At 40.1% G+C, this 18,807-nt stretch overlaps 1 protein-coding gene across 1 annotated transcript in view; it reads left to right on the top strand.

The window, feature by feature from the left end:
• Nucleotides 1-18,807, top strand: part of clybl (citrate lyase beta like) — a 54,174-nt gene that overhangs the window by 10,905 nt on the left and 24,462 nt on the right. The window contains exon 2 of the mRNA XM_044019466.1: nucleotides 18,518-18,731. Within this exon, the coding sequence (XP_043875401.1) occupies nucleotides 18,518-18,731 (214 nt within the window). The remainder of the gene's footprint in view (nucleotides 1-18,517; nucleotides 18,732-18,807) is intronic.

Here is an 18,807-nt window from a genome sequence, read left to right as displayed (position 1 = left end):
CTCTTTTGCTTATTAGCCCAGCCCATGAATAGAGGCACCTCGTATTGGGAATGAATTTGCGTTGATGAAAGTTGACTGTGAGTGCTAGCAAATGTAATTTAGATTTCAAACTGATACTTCTTAATTTAAGATATTTGGTCACCTGCTGTTGCTGTATTTTTTTCCCACATATTTACCAGATGTTTTTGTCTGTGAATGTTCATCACATGAAAGCAGACTATCCTCTACACAAAGCCGTCAGGTTTTTAAACTAAAGGCATGTTACCTATATACTCAAAACTGGTGCATTTTGTTTATGCAACAGCCAGCTAACTAAGCTTATTAAATCAACAGATAAAAATATGGCTTGCTGTGACGTGCAAGACTGGAATACAGACACGCATGCATAGACATACAAACACAAACAGCATGATAAGTTGTCTTATCTTTGATGTGAGCCGATTGACAATGAGACTCCCACCTATCAAAGGATTACAAATAAACGCCATTGAAAAGACTTGTGCACAAAAGGTGGCCTGTGTTCTTGCCATTTGTCATTGTTTGAAATAAAGACTGTTATGTATTATTAGTTTATATTCCTGCTTTTGATCTAAATGTACCACTGATCCTTTTATAGTGGAATTTGTTGAAAGATTTACTCCCAGTTCAAGCTCATGTGTTTGCCATCGGGCTATATTTACCATGGAAACTGGACTAAACACATAGTTAGATGGCGGTATAGGCCACGCCACAAGCAAAATGCCATGCCTTTTAGTCCCGTCTTCGATGATGCGGTACTTCCTCAGGCTTTTGTCTCCAGTTTGGGGCACAGCTGTCAGACTAGGTGCTATCGACGCTCCCCTCCCAGAAACCTCAGGCCACGCGCCGCTGCACCCCAAACACTAAATAGGAGCATTAGACACAGCATGTTAAGGGCTGGTGGTGTTTGAGCTGTGGCTGTGGGTGCGTATCTTGTCCCATTGCCAGAAAGATGCGCATTCTCTCTCTCTCTCTCTCTCTCTCTCTCTCTCTCTCTCTCTCTCTCTCTCTCTCACACACACACAGCCGCACAACACACTGCTAAAGGTGCCCTTTTCTCCATACTCTTCAATCAGACAACAGATTTATTCTTTTGTGTTTAATGTCCCATTGTCCAATTGCTGACTTCTGTTTTGTCTTTTGCCCACTGACCCCTATCTCTGCTTTTAATTTCCACTGCAGACCTGTGCTGTGAAAATACCCACAAGGCCGATCTACCCGTATGTAGTGTTGCAGATTTTGATTATACACCACCAACATCACACCTCAGCAGGGTATATCCAAACATGAAAATTAATTCACAGCTAAATGCTGCTGTATGCAGTCTGAGAGGGAGAGGAGAGCAGAAATCAAACACAGGTTTACACTAGTGAACAGCTTCCAGCATTAAGAAAGAGAGCCTAAAGGCAGGCAGAGAAGGCAGTGCTCATTAATGTGCAAAGTAAAGGGAACAGTTACACTCCCCCACCCCCAAATCACACACGTGCACATGCAGTGGTCATTTCAATGCCCCTTGATTGTGTGGGGAAAAGAAATTTGACCAAAATGAAATGGGTGTAAAATATTCCTGTAGCCACTTAAAAATGAGGTTAATGAAAGAGAAGAATAAAATCAACATAATGAGTTGAAACTATAAACTGAGCTAAGCACTCAAAGGATGGTCACATCGATCAGTCTGCAGTGAGAAAGTCTGGCCAAACTACTTTTCCGTGACAACAGAGCAAACTTGTTACCTTTAAAACTTTTCCCATGCCCACCGCCTTCACTTCACTAATAACACCAAGTGTTACTTTATTAAAAGTGTTGGGAGCGTTAGATTATTCATTACAACACTCACTAGGATGGAGTAAACACTATTTGAATGGGAAATCATTGACAACAGCTTTTAACTAAAATGTAATAATGTTGCAAAGGGCTTATCTTAATTTCTAATATTTTAGAGTGGGATCTTTTTGTGTTTATAATGTTACTCAGGGATGAGAACACACAACCTGGCACAGATGTCTTACTCATGTAATGTGGACTTGTATCTTTAATGAGGCTCATTTCCACCGGCTTTACTCACCTCACCTCGCAGTATTATCGTACCATTTTTTGTGAACTTTAGCATGGAAGTGCATTGGCATGATTTTGTCTCAGAGCAATGCAAATGGAATTGCCCCGTGATGGTTCGGAATGCACCCAGCTGGCCTTTAAAAGGTGATAATTGGAAATTACAGGATGAAGCGTCAGTCGAAGTTGGAACTTTTTGTTATTCTGAGCAGGCCGATATAAAGATGGAGTAGAGAGAACTGTAGAGATTTACATGAATATTATATATTTTATCTTCATGTATTCTCATTTCATTGTCTGCCATATGCATTCTGGAATTTTGGTGTCTCTAAATAGTTTAAACAATGTCTTGTTTTGATACTGGATTGCTAAAGTGGTGTAAGTAGAAGAAGAAATGGTTATAATTATTTCCACCACCAAGTACAGATCTCCACTATGAAAATACCCAAAAGACCTATCTACCCTCATGTAGTGTTGCAGATTGTTAACCTGTCTTGTCAAGTAAGTAAAGCTATCATGCACGTCTCTACTAATTTCTAAAACCTGACTCGGCATTCCTTAACTTCACAGGAAGGAAGAGTGGGAAGGTCAGGAGGCCTTTAAGGGAGCACTTCCCTTTACAAGGCGACATTCAAAGCATTTCTTCTCCTTGTTTTGGCATAGACTAGAGTAAGTCTGGGCATCCGGTCTCCATTACTGTGTGTTCTTCTGAGAAAATATGACAGTGATAAGACTCTGTTGATGTCCTGCTCCGGAGAGACGGACCAAGTGGCCAGCTGCTACGAGAAAGGAAACACTTTACTTGAGTTCTGAGTTCTGAAATACATTTCTACTCAAACATAATATATGTAATAGATATTTTAACACAGTTAGAAGAGGCTCTTCTTCCGATTTTTGGAGACTCCTTAAATATATATTTTTTAGTTATACATGGGGTTATGTTTTCATGTGGATAAATAAAGATGTCTGCCAACATTTTTGGAAAACACGACACTTCAGTCAAAACACTGCAACATGTCAACCGTCATGCCCTGTGTCAATCAGCAGACATTTCCACCAACACTATGCCAACACCCACTCTGCAATATGCTCAGGAAACCTTTTACTATCTCCAAATGGAATCTTCTTAATGACTTCCTGTACCTGATGCCTGCTGTTGCTATCAGCATTTCAGTAATGGGCCAGTGTAGGTGTACTCCTGACTTTTGACCTTGACATTGCATTTCTGCTGCGTTCATGACCACTGAGAATAATGTAAATGCTGATGATGAGGTCAGCTCAATGCCCCGTGCGTAGTACCAGTGAGTGAATCCCAGTTGAACTTGCATCTGAGTCTCCATACACAGAGTGCTTCACACTGGGCTTTGGCAACATTAAAGAAAAATTACCAAATGGAACTGGATTAACATATTGTGACACATTGATTAAAGTAAATTCAGACATCTGTATTGTTCACAAGTTCATTTAGAAAAACAAAACAAAACAAAAAACAACAACTTTTTTTCAGTCCAATTTTCCTTGATTTTAATTGGGTTAAGAAACAATTATTGATTTTCTCAGCCTTAAATAAATGCAAATTGTATATAATAAGGTGATTCAGCAGTAGCATCACTATACAAGGGTCACCATGATAGTAAGATGTTATTTACACGTTTAATCTAACAACCTACTAGTAATCAGACATTTTACAAAAAAGGCCAAATAATACATTACATTTTTGAATTTTTTTAAAAAAAACATGTTTTTCAAATGTAAAATGGACTTAAATTATGCGCAGCTGCTCCAACATCTTTCCAAACATACAGTTGTTTGTTATTAAAAAAAACAAAGATCTGCTCTTTTTAAATGGGTTGTCATAATGTCATAGTATATTGATGTTTTTAATACATAAATTTAGGCTGAGTTGGTTCTAGACACTGAGTTTAGTTTCCATGATCCTCCCAGAAAGGGAAGGAAGGGGCACTGGTTGCCCACTCCACCTCCACCACACCCAATATAGGCCAAGGTAGGGTCCTGCACTTTCCCCGTCACTTTCCACCACATGGTTTTGTCTGTGTTTATATTTCTGGATGTTTGAACCACCAATAACATCATTAGGTTTGCTTCATCAGCTGTTACAGGCAATATGAAAGTCTCACTTCATCCTCAGACCAACGTCTCATATCTCATTGTGGGTTCTGTAGAGAACTAGAAGTGTTTCTGTGTATGTATTCTTTTAAAATGTAGGATACATTGTGTAATACAACTGTAAAAGTCAAATAGGGAGAGCGCTATAGTTACAGATACTTAAATGAGCTCCTGAGTTAACTCAGTGTGACTTGACTGTAATCACACTGTTGATAAAAATTGTGTGTGACATCCCATTTGCCCCAAATCAATCCAACCATTTACAGCCAATAAATCACATTTGAATTAAATTATTGAAATTATCATTAATTGTTATAGTTATTCAAGCATCTTTAAGTTTTTCACAGATGACATAAATGACTTAAATGATCACACTGCAGTTCTATGGCTGACTGAAGTTACCGACAGCCTCTTTCTGCCCAGGTTGAGACAAGGGTCAATGGCAAGTGTTTGTTACAGTTATTTTATCAGGGAATCTGACAGTCTGATTTCGACCATTAAATATAAATGATTACTTCTGAATGAATATTAAGGAAACCGTGTCATGTATGGGCACAAAATTACACATTTCACAAATCTGAAGTAAAACATAAAGGCAATTTTACTATGTGTTTCATCTAAAGGTACATTTTTACAATGCACATTATATTGATACAAATTGAACTTTTATTGCAACTGAAGAAAACCATATTGCGATATTTCTCGTTTTTTATGGAATGAAGTGTTACCTTTTTATTGTGTCCACATCTGGAGATATAATGCTTGGATGCTTGGCAGGATTTCTCCTCCAACAGATCAGAGTCTTAAACTCCTCTTAGCTGCAACAACACACTCCTCTCCCTGGACATGTCCAAGCTCTTCAGATTGTCATGTGGAACCTCTGTCCTGCTGTGAGTCGTCTGGGTGGTTTGTCTCACATTTACATTCACTTGATATTTTAGCATTTTGTCTAAAGTGTGTTGTTCACAAATAGGAGTGGCAATAAAATAAACAGGGTTTTTTGCATGCAGTAAAAATTTTTCAGCTACTGAAAACACAAGCCGCTTAATATCTAACATTACATTTGGTGAATTGCAGAACACCATGTGCAAAGGCAGTGGCTCTGTTGTGGTGAAAGCCAATACAAGAATTCTCTCCATGTGGCGCGCAACACCTGCAGCACAGAGCTCTGACAATCAAACAATCCCAGCTTCCTATTTGCATCACTGTTGTTGCTACAGGAAATGTACTATTCATTTAAAGTTGTCATATGCTTTTTGTTTTTTTGCCCTTTCCATTATTGTTTCATACATTTTTTGCATGTAAAATCTGTGCAAACATACAAAGGCTAATGTCTGCAGAATACTTTACCTCGACAACACTGCTCCTCAAGTGTCTGAAATGCTTTGGTTGCTCTTTTTTTCTTTTAAGCATCTACACTACATCGTAACATACCTGCTCAGATTTAGTTTGACTGTGATTTAGACACATACATGTATAATGTTGCATATGATATAAGAAAAACTGCAAAACTTCCAGTTCCTGTCATGCTTGCAAAGGTGATTTGGCAGCATTGGCTGTAACTGTAACTACAGCAGTATTTACAGCTGATCAGGAGGCCTCTGGTTAAGGTGGTTTAAGTTGTTGACAATGATTGTGCATTTTGGCTCAGGCCAGAGTTGACAATAACTCGCTGCATGGATCATCCTGCTGTTGGTTTATGACTTCTTGTCACCAACTTTGCCTATGCTGGCAATCTTAACCAGGAAATGGGACATAATAGATTACTGTGTGCCACAATTAGGAATTTGAAAAAGCAATGTGATGGCTGCAACATTAGTAAATGCTCCTGAATATAGTATAAGTCATCAAACAGTCGAAATTGTTTCACAGATGTAGACACGAGTGAGACCTGAATACCTTACTCATGTAAGGTCCCATTGACAGACATGGGCTTTCAGCTTTCAGACCTTTTTATGTGGCATGTGGTGTAGGGGCTGTGGGCTGCTATGGGGGGTTATGGCCTATATAATACTTCCATGGTCAGATATTCAAGGAACTTCCTGGTGTGTCAGGATCAATCGGGCCTAAGCCAGTCTTAATTAAAGGCTTGGGGCTGGGCAGAAGTTGAGGGCAAAAGGCATCCCCGTTGGTTGAAAGAATGAAGCATCTGTGATTAAAACACTACAGGGAGCATCAGCTTTATTATTCAAAATTCCTCTTTATTAACTCTTACTTGAGCAGTGATAACACAAGTGGTTGTTACATATTTCTGTTTTTCCACAGTGTGAATTTGGGAAAGAGCGTTGGTAGCAAAAGAGTGCTGGTAGCAAACCTCATATCTAGGTTATTAAGTATTTACTACCAACAGCAGACTGGTTGCCTGCCATTTATGTACCTTTTGTTCAGACTAGGTTTGGCATACGGATCCATGTTTGATCTCGGATGTACCACTGGTGGCACCATGACATGATTATTAGTGTACTGGAAAGAATTGTGTAGCTTTTCTTTTGGTACTCTAACTTCTCTGTAATAACACAACGTGTCAATACCAACACAACTATATTGTGTTGGTAGGAAATTGAGGTAGGGTGTTGGCTAGTGTTAGTGAAAAAACATAATTAATTACCTGAAGTTGTTGTCTAATATCTCTACGGAGAGTCTATCATCTAATGTTATGCTGTTTGCTGAAGCTGTTGCAGAAGAAGTGACACCGCACACTTATTAGAGTTTTAATATATTTTGCAATTAACCAAGTGTTTCTTCAGTGAAGTTGTTCATTTTTGCCAGTTTGGCACCATTTGATTCAATATCAATTGGTAGTCAGAAGTGCCGATGTATGTCAGTTGTTACCATTAAAAGTGTTTTACAGAGTTTTAGTTCTGACCCAATTTCACTCACACATTGTGCAGATGCTGGGCTTAGGTTGAGTTCTCGATCATAAAATAATGCTGACGACATTCAGCTTGCATAATCATTTAGTATTATTAAGTATATTACAGTTTGGTATGGAAATATGTTCCAGTGCATCATCTTAAAGCCTTTAGCATCACCTCCAGTTTGAATATGATTATGGCACAAGGAGGTTACATGGTTAAGCTTAAAACTAGTCAAAAAATGGGAATTTTAAAAGCCCACTTGTTTCCTAAGTTTAAAAAAAAATGGATTTGTAAAAACAATGCAGTTATTGTGGTCAACCACTTGGGGGCACAGGCAACTTACAAGGGAGAGATGAGGAGCTATGAGCAAGTGTGTGTGTGTGTGTGCGTGCAATGCTCACTCAATGCTCACTCATGATACATCATGTCCCACAAGAGAGGAAATGAGACAAATGTCACAGATGTCCCTTTTTTCCTCTTCCCTGTTTTTCTCTTGCTGTAGTTGTCCTCCGAATCCAAACGTTGGACAGACACGGCCTTAGTATGTTTTGGTCTCCCAAATGGATCTTTCCAGTGCACCCATCTGTCCAACTTTTTTCGGAGGTCCAAGGAGGGGTACGGGGCATGTGTCTGTCTGGGCTCAGATGTGTGTATGAGTGGGGGCAACAGACCAGGCGCTGTACATATCACATCGTAGGCCAAAGTATCCAAATATTCTGATCTGCTGACAGATCTAATGTTCCAGTCTCATCAATATCCAGGGTGCATCCAAGCACACCACAGCTTAGATTGTCCCATGCAGACTATATTGTGAAACACTTACTTGGGATGCTGAAAATTGCAATGACAGAATGGCAGAGCACACTGACATAGTGGCTCCAAGCTCCCCTCCGACTACTTTTATACCATATTCAACATTTTGTGTGTTTTTAACTAGCTGAAGTTGTTTTCACTACTTCCAGTACTTTTTGGTAAAAGTGCTGTGGCGGCTGAGCTCTGTAATATCATTCACTATGTGTACATGTGCAGTAAGGCCTTAGTCTAAGACAGGTAATGTGCAGAGTGCGAGTATATATGCGGAGGAGATAATTGATATATTGGCTGCCTACGCCTGACTCCGTCTCTGTAGGTGGCGCTGTATCTCTCCTTACTCTAGTGCATATAGCGTCAGTTTCCTGTTGACTTTAACGTCACAGAAAAACAAACCACAACTGGATGGATCGTGCTGTGTCTTTTCGGCAACAGTACTGTAGTTTATACGTCATCTCCTTCTGCTTCCGGGTCAAAGACCGGGGAGGAACTTTTGTTGAATGTGCAGAATGCTAAGTCCTACTCCATATACATGCAGGAATAATCGGACTATGAATAGCATTATCCAGGTATGTTACTCCAATTAAGACTGGCTTGATTGAGTGTAACTTGTTTACATGACATTAAGAAAACCAAATTATTGTCTTAGTCTGACTAACATTGGACTTTTAAAATACATGTAAACACACTGATAGTTCTTTTTGTTACAATGACAATAAAACACTTCTCAATTAGGTCTTGCCTTTTCTTTTTTTGTGTGCTCTATTTCCAGTGTTTTAAACTGTTGAAGCCCTCCAGTTCCCTTTATTATTCTTTACCCCCTCTGCATTATTTTTACCCCATGAGATGACCCTTTACACCTTAACCCCAAATCCTAGTAGAATGGATATATAGACATGTACAATTGTGCTGTTGATAATGAGTAAATGCTGCTATTTTCCTTTTTTTAGGTGCTCACCCATGTGTTATTTTGCTTCTGATACCGGTTCAACATCATGCAGCAACATTAAGCATTAAGTAAATGTGAGGTGGTATCATTCCTAAGTGTTCTCAACTGTGGAACTAATGCTGTTAATGCAGTCATATCACTGGGTGTTATGTAACTGTGCTAGCTGAGACAGAAAGCGCAGCCACCTTGCCAGTATTAATGCATTCAGGCTGCACAGTGTCAGATGGCCCCAGTGATCCAGGGGGCTCAAGATGGCAATGCTGTTTTACAGTCCAGTTATATCTGTGTGTGTGTTTGTGTGAGACAGTGTTTATTAGATTAGATTCTTATGTGTTTGTCCATATGGTTTAGTGGCAAATCTGGCAATGCATTGAAATCCTTCTGGCCTTTTGCCAAATGTGTTTAATGGATATTAAGTGTGTGTGTGTGTCACCGTCTTTACATTGAACCCTTCCTTTAGTGCTTTTTTGACTGGACATTCATTTGCCTGTTTAAGATATATGATCTGTGTAAGTTTATATATAATAACTACATGGTCAGTTTCAGCAAAAAAGCCAAAAAGGTTGTCATAATAGAAACCATAAAATTTGTTACATATTTTTATTATGATAAATGCCACATTATTAAGATTATTTCTTCCAGAGTAAAAGTTTAACCAGTTTGTTGTCATTTTCTGCACAAATAGAAGTTTAAAATCACACAAAGCATAAACCATACACTGACATTTAATTTTGGATATATTACTATGGTAGACGATTATATTATTGATTAACTGGAAGCCCGTTGAAGTCCCACGACAGACTGTCAGTGGAGGACAGTCCTAGAAAATGCCAGTCTCTCTGCATCATCACTTGTTAAGAGACTGATTTTGTTTTTTGAAATGAGCGCCCATCGATCCTGCCTTGCTCCCTGTCTTGTTGTCTCTTCCTCCCTTTGCTCCCATTACATACAGAGACCCGGCTGAGAGACATGAGTTGTGGAGAAAGCTCCCCACCTCTCCTCCGCCCCCTTTCTCCCATGCACTGTAATCCTGACACCAAAAACCGCCCCTCAGAGAACAAGTGTCAGCCTCAGAATAGAGCACGCAGTCAGTTGCCTCCCCCTTCCCCTCTGGTAAGCGTGTTTGAGAGTGCTAATGTTGATGGAGGTGACAATTAACTATACAATGATCACAGTGATGCTGCTTGTACGGCTGCCTCACAGCCTTGCTAAAGAGATAAGTGACTGATCTCAACACAACTGGGACTAGGCACATGACGGATAAGCACATAAAGGGACAGTTACTTTGGTGCACATAGTGTAAGCTTGCCTATACCAGATGTTCTGCAAGCATTATGCTGCATATTTGACTTGCTAATATAAGCAGCCTATTTTTAGTGCTTTATTGGTGCTTTGAACCTTAATGGCTACATATTAATTATATGTACATGATAATGTGTGAGAAAGACAATTCTCCTTTTGTTCATCAACACATTTTGCCCTCAGAAAAATCTGAACTTCTGTTTGAAATATGTCGTTTGCGAAATAAAGAGCTGTGTTTTGAAGAACAAGGTCTCTCCTTATTATGCCCTAACACTGGTAAGCACACAGGTACACCTCGTGGCTACTGGTGCTTCTGCTGTGGCTGACTTCTCTGCCAGGCTGCCGTGGCTGACTCTGAAAAACAGGGGAAATGTTTTGGAGACACAACTTGAGATTATGACCACCTTGCAACCCCCACTGTCAGGTTGTGAAACAGCCCAGAGATATTTGCATGAAATAAATGAGAATCTTTCTCACGTCCGGCCCTGCCCCGGCCAAAGGTTTACTGTCGCAGATGCATGCTCCATCTGGCCCTGTTCTCCTGGTTGTTTTTCTTTTTTTTTTTTTCTTTTTTCTTTTTTACTGGATACACCATGATGGTTTGTTCTTGATTACGGTTTTTATATGTTAGAGGCCTCAAATTATGATCTTTTAAGGGTTATCATTTTTGGTAAGTATAGCAGAGCATTAAATACTGAATTTTAAAGTTCACAGCAGGCTACCAAAGTTTAAGAGGTCTCATTTGGCTGAACTGTGACAGCATCTCAAAAACTGAGTCATACTACACTTTGTTTGTCCTGCTTGGATTTTTTGGGGGAATGCAGAGTTGGCGGGGGTCAAGTGGTCCTCTATCCTGAGCAAACATGGACATGGTGACAGCCGCTTGGACAACAAACCGTCACGAGAACCAGGCTGTCCTGCCAACACTCTCTCCGCCTCTCCACTATACCAGCACAACCCCCCTCACCCCCCAGCCCAGCGTTGTGATCCTGCATAGCCATTATAATGAAGCCATATAAGCCTGTTATTTGCTGCTTTACGACTTGTTTTATGAAGGTGAGCTGACAAGCAGCTCCCAGAATGGTTCCTGTCACTTTAACAGACAGCATTACCAAGAGAAAAGGCGCATTGGGGAGGGAGGGCAGGGTTGTCCAGAGAATGGGCTGGGGCCTTTATGTTAGTCCTGCCATAGCTTTGATGGGTCGAGGTCTGGCTGCAGGCTATCACTGGTACATTTTACGTCTTCCACCTTTTGTCAGAGGGACATTATTGACGTTTGACCTATGTTCTCATTCCCACCTCCTCTTCACTAATCAATTACCACATCGATCCATTAATCAGACAGTGTGATGGCCAGTTAAAGGGCCCGTGGGTATGTGTGAAAAATTGTGGGAGAGGCCTCGGGCTATTGAGGAGGAGGGCCTTCTACCTGTGGAGCATGTATGACTTTACAAGTCCAAGAAAGACCTTACTTTAAAAGTATATATTTTTTAATTTCCATATTCATTGCTGTATTTGTGTGGAAAAAATGTCAATTTTTGTGCACAAAATAATGGTCATCTATTAAATTACCATAATGTCTTGGCTTCTTAATAATATGCATTCAGACAAATCATCAGTCAAAGATATGGCACGTGCAAACAAAGACATAGCTTTGCATCTTATTCATTCCTGCAATGAGATATCAAAAACACAATTGTTCCCAGTTTAAATACCCAACTGGGGGAATATCTTCAGGAATTGTTGTCATTAACAAAATGTTGTTTAGAATGACATTTGAGAAAAAAAAATAAAAATCCTAAAAGATCTCCAGCAGTTACAGTGTCACTAAATACAATGACAATTTTTGAATGGAAGGAAAGTTTTTTTTCTCCATCTGACTGTTTCCACGGGGGTTACGCTGTAGTATAATTGTGTTTCGGGTAAAAACAGAAACAGTTCAGACACACAAAGACAGCCAAAAGATCAAAATGGAAGCTGCGGGAGCGGATCACACCACACTTTGATTAGGTTTGGTTTGGTCTTGGGTTTGGTGTGTGCAGACTAAAGCCATCACCCCAGTGCGTCTTTGCCCTTGCCAAGTTTTTTGCCAAAACAGGGAAAGATTTAGGAAAGAGGGTTGGAGAGATGGAAGATGTGGGCAATTATTGTCCACCCCCCTGAAGCTGACCAGGGTCCAGCCGACAGTCACCCAGCTCTTGTGGGTTTAGTGAATTGAGAAGACACTTCTTGTGTGGATTTTTCAATTCTTCAACATGTCATTTGGCCGGGAGTGCCATTGTCCCCTGCCCCTTTTCTCCCTGCTCCTTCTGCCGAGACGAGTTGTGTCATCCCCTCGTGATCAGCACTTTTGTTGCTTTTGTTTTTGGCCCTACCTCAGAAGTCCATCTTGTCTTTTATGTCCCTGCCTTTCATGCATAAGGGAACAGTTGTGGCCTGTTGTGGGGCTGTTCCACTGCATTTCCACCAGTGGGGTTTCCTTTCATTCTCTTCAAAGTACTACAATGGGGCTCTGAAGCCCTGAATGGCCAATGCAGAGTGCACAATCCTACAGAGCCCGCTCATTTTGTTTTGCCGGAGTCAATAAAAATGCTAAGTTAAAAGCTAACCCCCTTATGCCCTCCTCGAATGACTTGTTTGACCTTTTTGAGTTCCCCTCTCAATTAACTTTTAAAGATAAATTCATTGTTTGGAATTTGATTTTCGATTCTATTAATAATTGATTCATTTCCATTTAATTCAGACTTTATTATGTACAATGTGAGCGACATAATGGGCAGATTTTTCTGAGTTGACTTTAATAGAGTGAAACAATTTGCAGAAAATCAAACCGATTGTGATTATATATACTCATACATTTGTTCCCCCATCTGACATCAGGATGAAGATATTTCTATTTCTTTTAAGGAAGAGTGGGGTTTAACTAGTTCCATGTGAAGGGATAAGGAATGGAACAAAAAGGAAACAAAATAAGTTATCAATGGGCATTATGGCAGAGGCCTTGCATAAAGGCATTGTGTGCCGATTTGTGAAGCCGGGGACTTTGAGGAGGATTACAGGTGCACAGACATTAGCTACTGAAGATAACCGCCAACACTCCATCCTCATTGTGTAGATTAAGGCATAAAACCCATGCTAATGAGACCAGAAAGCGGGAAAGACAGATTACAAATTGAGGATGAGTAAGGGGTTTTGTTGATGGTGAAAGAGACACGGTCACTGGAATTAGCTTTTTAAAGTGAGAAAAGGAATGCAGGGCCACATGGTAATATAATATGACGACGTAAAACAAACATATTCACCCCAAACTTTGCACCAAATATGAAATGCCAATTTCGGTGAAAGGATCATGCATCGTGATATCAGCATGACATTTTTATTTTTGACAAAGGAACACATGAAGTGGTGTTTCTGTTTCAACTGCTCTGAACTATAGCTGATATAAAACAGCCTACACCAGGAATGCGGTTGTTTTATTGTTAACAGAGTACAGTAAGTACACTCGTCATCAAGAAAAAAGTTAAGTCCAGTATGCTATTGTCTGTAGCCTCCAGTAAACTCTGCACCCCCACTCCTGATCTAATCTAGAGGGGAATGGATTGCACATCCTAAGCCTCAGTTTGCTGGAGGGCAAGCAATGAAAGCAGGGGGCAGAAAAGAGAAAAAGTAGAAGACAAGTGTTTGATTCTTTCCTTTCCCTGTCTTGGGTGTCTCTGCTTAATTTTTCAGAATTTCTTTGCCATCCAATTGTGTCCTCAGACCTCAGGCAGTGTGAAAAAAAGAAAACATACACATACAGCGTCATGCTGTGAGGAAGGCCGTGTGTGGGGAATCTCTTTCATTGTGAAAAACAAAAAGAAGTGTCAGACAGGCAGGTGGACATGAAGCTAGGTAAATATTAATGACTTTTTGACCATTTTATTTCCCACCCGCAGACAGCTTTCTGCAGACAGAGAGCCTCTCAATGCTTCAGCAATATCGATTTCTGACCTACTCTTTATTCATCTCTATTTTCACCAAATTTAATCAGGAATCTTAAGCACCACAGACCTCAGAATGTAGTATGCATATTAAGAGGTGGCTGATTATCATGGGGTAGAAACACAGATCTTTAATTTTGTGCATTTTACACACAGCTTCTGCTCACACCACCATGCTGGAGATAATTGTGGAAATCTACATATTGAGAGGGAGGCTGTTGTCAAGGCCTGATTCCGAGTGGTTCTCTGGTTAGCTGTTATGATTCATGTGGTACAATGAATATTATCACCTGAATTAGGCTATTATGCTGCCAGGTGGAGGCCAGTAGAGTTACAGGAAGTAGTGATCGTCATGTCATGATAATGAAGCAATTACTACGGGCTATTTGTAATACAGTATTTACAGCCAGACCACAATCAGTTGTCTTATTTCAAATTCAGTATTTATCAAAATATAATTGTATGCTGCTCCAGAGGAAGCCTGCTCTCACACATTTAGTATAGCTGTGTCTTCTGAGCCCATCCACAGGGACACTGCTAATAAAACCAAAAATACAGTTCTAGTGGTGTAGGCATTTCTCAGGGCAGAAAACATCACATTAAATTTCCAAATTTATCAAATAAGATCCACTACAAAAACGTTTGCCTTCGTAAACATGAACTTTTGAATGACACATATTTCACATGCTCACAAAACCCCCAAATGTGAGAAGTGCAATATAAAGTCAAGTTGCATTTCCTATACAGAGCAGTTGAGCTGTTTGTACATTCATCCATCTTCTACCCCAGCTTTATCCTCTACATGAGGGTCGTGGGGGTGCTGGTGCCAATCCTGTCTGATATAGGGCGAACACTCTGGACAGGCCGCCAGTCCATCACAGGACCACATAGAGACAAACAACCATTCACTACAACATTTTTGGACTGTGGGAGGAAACCAGATAATGTGTAGAAAACCCCCCCACACACAGGTAGAACATGCAAATTCCATGCAGAAAGGCCCTCGTTATGACTGAGTTGCGAACCTGTGTTTTCTTGCTGCAAAAGGCAAGAATGCTAACCAGTAGCCTGACAGAATAATTGATTATGAAAATAATCATTAGTTGCAGTCCTAGTCAGAACTGCAGAAGCCTGTACACTTTTGAAGATGCAATGAACCAAATGACTGAGAACCTTCACATGCAATGCTAAATTTGTACCTTTTACAACTTTTGACAAAATGAAAATAATTGCGTACTGTACCAAAACTGACCTGAACTGAAAACACAGCTTACATTTCAGTATTGCAGTCACTGAACGTTCGACCTAGCGACAGGCCATCCTTTTCTCTGGACCGCCGTTGTCTTTCTGTTTGGGTGTCTGTGGCCACATAGTCTCATCCTGGTCTATGTTTACCTGGAATCGTTGCACCAACTAGATTTCTAGCAGGACCTGGCAATGTGTTTGAAACATGTTTGCAAGCCTTGCTAATCATGTCTCCACACATAGTGACTAGTGACTGCCAATTGAGAACGGGAGCTTTTGTGACTGGAAAATTGGGCTAAAAATCATAGTGTGAAGTCAACTCATGAAATATTTTGACCCTCTCTGGATTCTATGACATGGGACTTCAGAGATAAGGAGATGAAACTGGAGCCGAGTATGGCAAGCATGTACATGAATCAAATAGTCGTCTGAGAGTGGTGAAGATAAGATATGCGAAGTTCAAGGATGTGTGGTTCAAGGCATATTTATTGTAGTTAAGTGCTACAGACACCGAAGGTGACTTTCAAACCGTCAGATGCTGCTCTGTTAAAGTGAAGATCAGTTGACAGTTGATATGCCAAATAACTACTTAGTCCAATACACTTTCTAGTGTTGGAGGGAGATGGACTGATATTTGCTTGTAAAATACTGCTCAGCCAGCATGGAAACATTCTACACACTTCATAAAAAGAAATTTGTGGCTGTTTTAATATGTTAAGATATGATGCACTGTATTATTGGGTCTGAAATACTTATACTTATACTAATATAATAATACTGGGAAACTCATGTAAAATTTAACATAATGTTCACCACATTCCTTGCTTTCCTCATCCTCCCCCTTTTCAGTGCCACTGTAGGCCTCAGTCTGCTGCTGCCTCTCTGTAATGAGAACCATTCCCATCCAGCACCATATAAACCCACTAACACACACTTCCCTCTGATCTCAGACCAGTAAATGTTGTCACTGTGGCTAGGTCCCACCACTTTACAGCTGCCAACATAACCACACATCCCTATGTTATCGTAACCTTTCATGTAGGAGAAGAGAGAAAAGGGGAACCAAAGGAGTTGGTAGCGCTGGAGTGTATGTTACTGTGGGGACTGTTAATTATACAGAACACAATGGTGATTTAATAATGGGAAACCAGATGTGGAATGGTGTAAATAAAAATTTCCTGGCTACATATAGTATGTGTAAGTAATGTATTTATAGACAATCCCTAGATCCCTGTTGGATTATGATGTTTACAGCTACTGGACCAGGAACTCCTTTGGATCTTTATGGGAAAGATATTTTTGATATTGCCACACCAGGCCTGTCATTTAAACACCAGGTTAATCTTATAAAATCGGTTACATTATAATCGACATGTGCATGACACAAATATATTGAAACCTCTCTTTTATAACCCTTAATTTACTGTAATTGTAGATGTAGATGGCAGAATGAAAACCTCCCCCTCTTCCTGTTTCAGTTGTTCCCCTTTATAATGGTACATATTTTTAATTACAGAATTATTGAAATTACTGCCTTTTGTATTTCAGCTGTATTATACTGTATTTCCATTTTAAAGTGGGCACTTAATTTGACCTTTCAACACCCCCCCTCATGAGCAGCATGCACTGAATGGACTGATTTCGTTTAGATCTTAACGGTCACCTCTTGCCCCCTACCACTCAGCGTTCCACCTATTTACCATTTCCCTTTCTAATATGCCTTCCTTTTTTAATTTCTTGCCCATCAATTCAGACCCTGCTGTAAAATTACTGCAGCTTTACCTATTGCGTTCCATGTCTGTCTCTCCAGCCTTTGCCATATTTCTCTGCAAGCTTTATATAAAAAAAATGTCCCATCCTGAAGAAAGACTCTGGGTACCTGGAAGCACTAAAATGCTGGAAGGAACCTGAATTGGATTTAATGGCCATCTACAACCGCAACATCCCAGGTTATACTGTATTAGGCGACTATTGAGACTGGAGGGCACATGGAAGCGTAGTTGACAGGATTAAGAGGCTATTGATGTGACTTTAGCTCCCTTTGGAGAGCAAAAGACAAGAAAAGAGAATTATTAACCTCCTCATTTAATAGAGGGCATACCCCAATTCTTTTCTCTGATGTGTTCAAAATGATTACTTTTACTAAATTATTTGTCAACTATTTTGCTAATTGACTAATTGCTTTTAGTGTATTTTTGGTGAATAAAAATTCATGAACGGTATCTTTTTTTTTACAGCTTTTTAAATGGGACTGTTTTCTGGTTTCTTTGGTCCATAAAGAGTACACACTCCAACATTGTTTTGGCTTCATACTAATGAGTACTGTATGTCAGGCGTTAGTGATATTTAATTTCATATTTCATTGTGCTAATCCAACAGCTATTGTGCTATACTATATAAGTTAAACTGATTGTCTAAGAGAAACAAAATCTTTAATAAATGTAACTGTTATTTAATTAAATTGGTCACTGCAGTTTTCAATTTACTGTGCAATTTTAAGCTTTAAGTAATTACTTTTACACTAAAATTAGCAAAGCTCTGAGAATCACCACTTAGTTATATTTAACTCATGTTCAACAAATGTTACACTGCACTAAATCTCTGTTGCATCTTTAAATTCCTTTTTTTTTCTTGCTGTTATGCATATTTATCCATTTGGTAAATGTGTATATTAAACTGCTACCCACTGCGTTGTGGTAGCAAAATGAGGCTTTTTAAAAGACTAGCGACACTGACAAACTTAATTTCATGACTCAGCCACTGCCGTCACCCCTGCCCATTCACTTTCAGCCCTGCCTAGATATTCAGCAGTGTGGCTACATTAGCATATGAGTGGCTCAGTGTTTGGGTAAGTTTGTTCTCAAAGCACAGGTCAACAGCTCTCATCCACTTCAATGAACCGCTGAAGGGCAAACAGAACTCTCAAAATGAAATGTTTCCACATTTTCACTCTTTAGTCTGGAGGGCGCGGCCTCCTATACTGATGCAGCAACAGTCTTTAATTATTCACTTCCCTTACTATTGATACTGATTGCACTCATGACTAATGTATGCACCGGAAATATGTACTTTTGCATTCATGACGCTGCTACCTGTGTTGTACCTATTTGCATGGCATACACTAACATGTATGATCTGTGTGTCACTTTTTCACATGTATATATTTCTGTTGAAAGGGAGAGCAGCTGGCTCCAGCCCACAGCCTGGCAGTTGTATCCTGAAGCATGCCGTCATCACCATCACTCTGCAGGCCCCTCACTGCGCTACATACCCCGCCGGGCGGTTCTCTACTGCCCTGGCAATGATGAGCGAAAATTGAGGAAACTGGCCTCGTTGGATGTTGACTGTGCCATCTTGGACTGCGAAGATGGCGTAGCCCTGAGCAAAAAGGTACCTAAATACACAGATGCACATGTATCGGCTAAATGCGCCCTCATTTGAACAGGTCAGCAAGGGGCACACAAAC

Source organism: Solea senegalensis, linkage group LG2, assembly GCF_019176455.1.
Source record: "Solea senegalensis isolate Sse05_10M linkage group LG2, IFAPA_SoseM_1, whole genome shotgun sequence".
NCBI classification, from domain to species: domain Eukaryota; kingdom Metazoa; phylum Chordata; class Actinopteri; order Pleuronectiformes; family Soleidae; genus Solea; species Solea senegalensis.
Note: the sequence above shows the minus strand (reverse complement) of the source record. Positions and strands in the feature narration are given on the sequence as shown.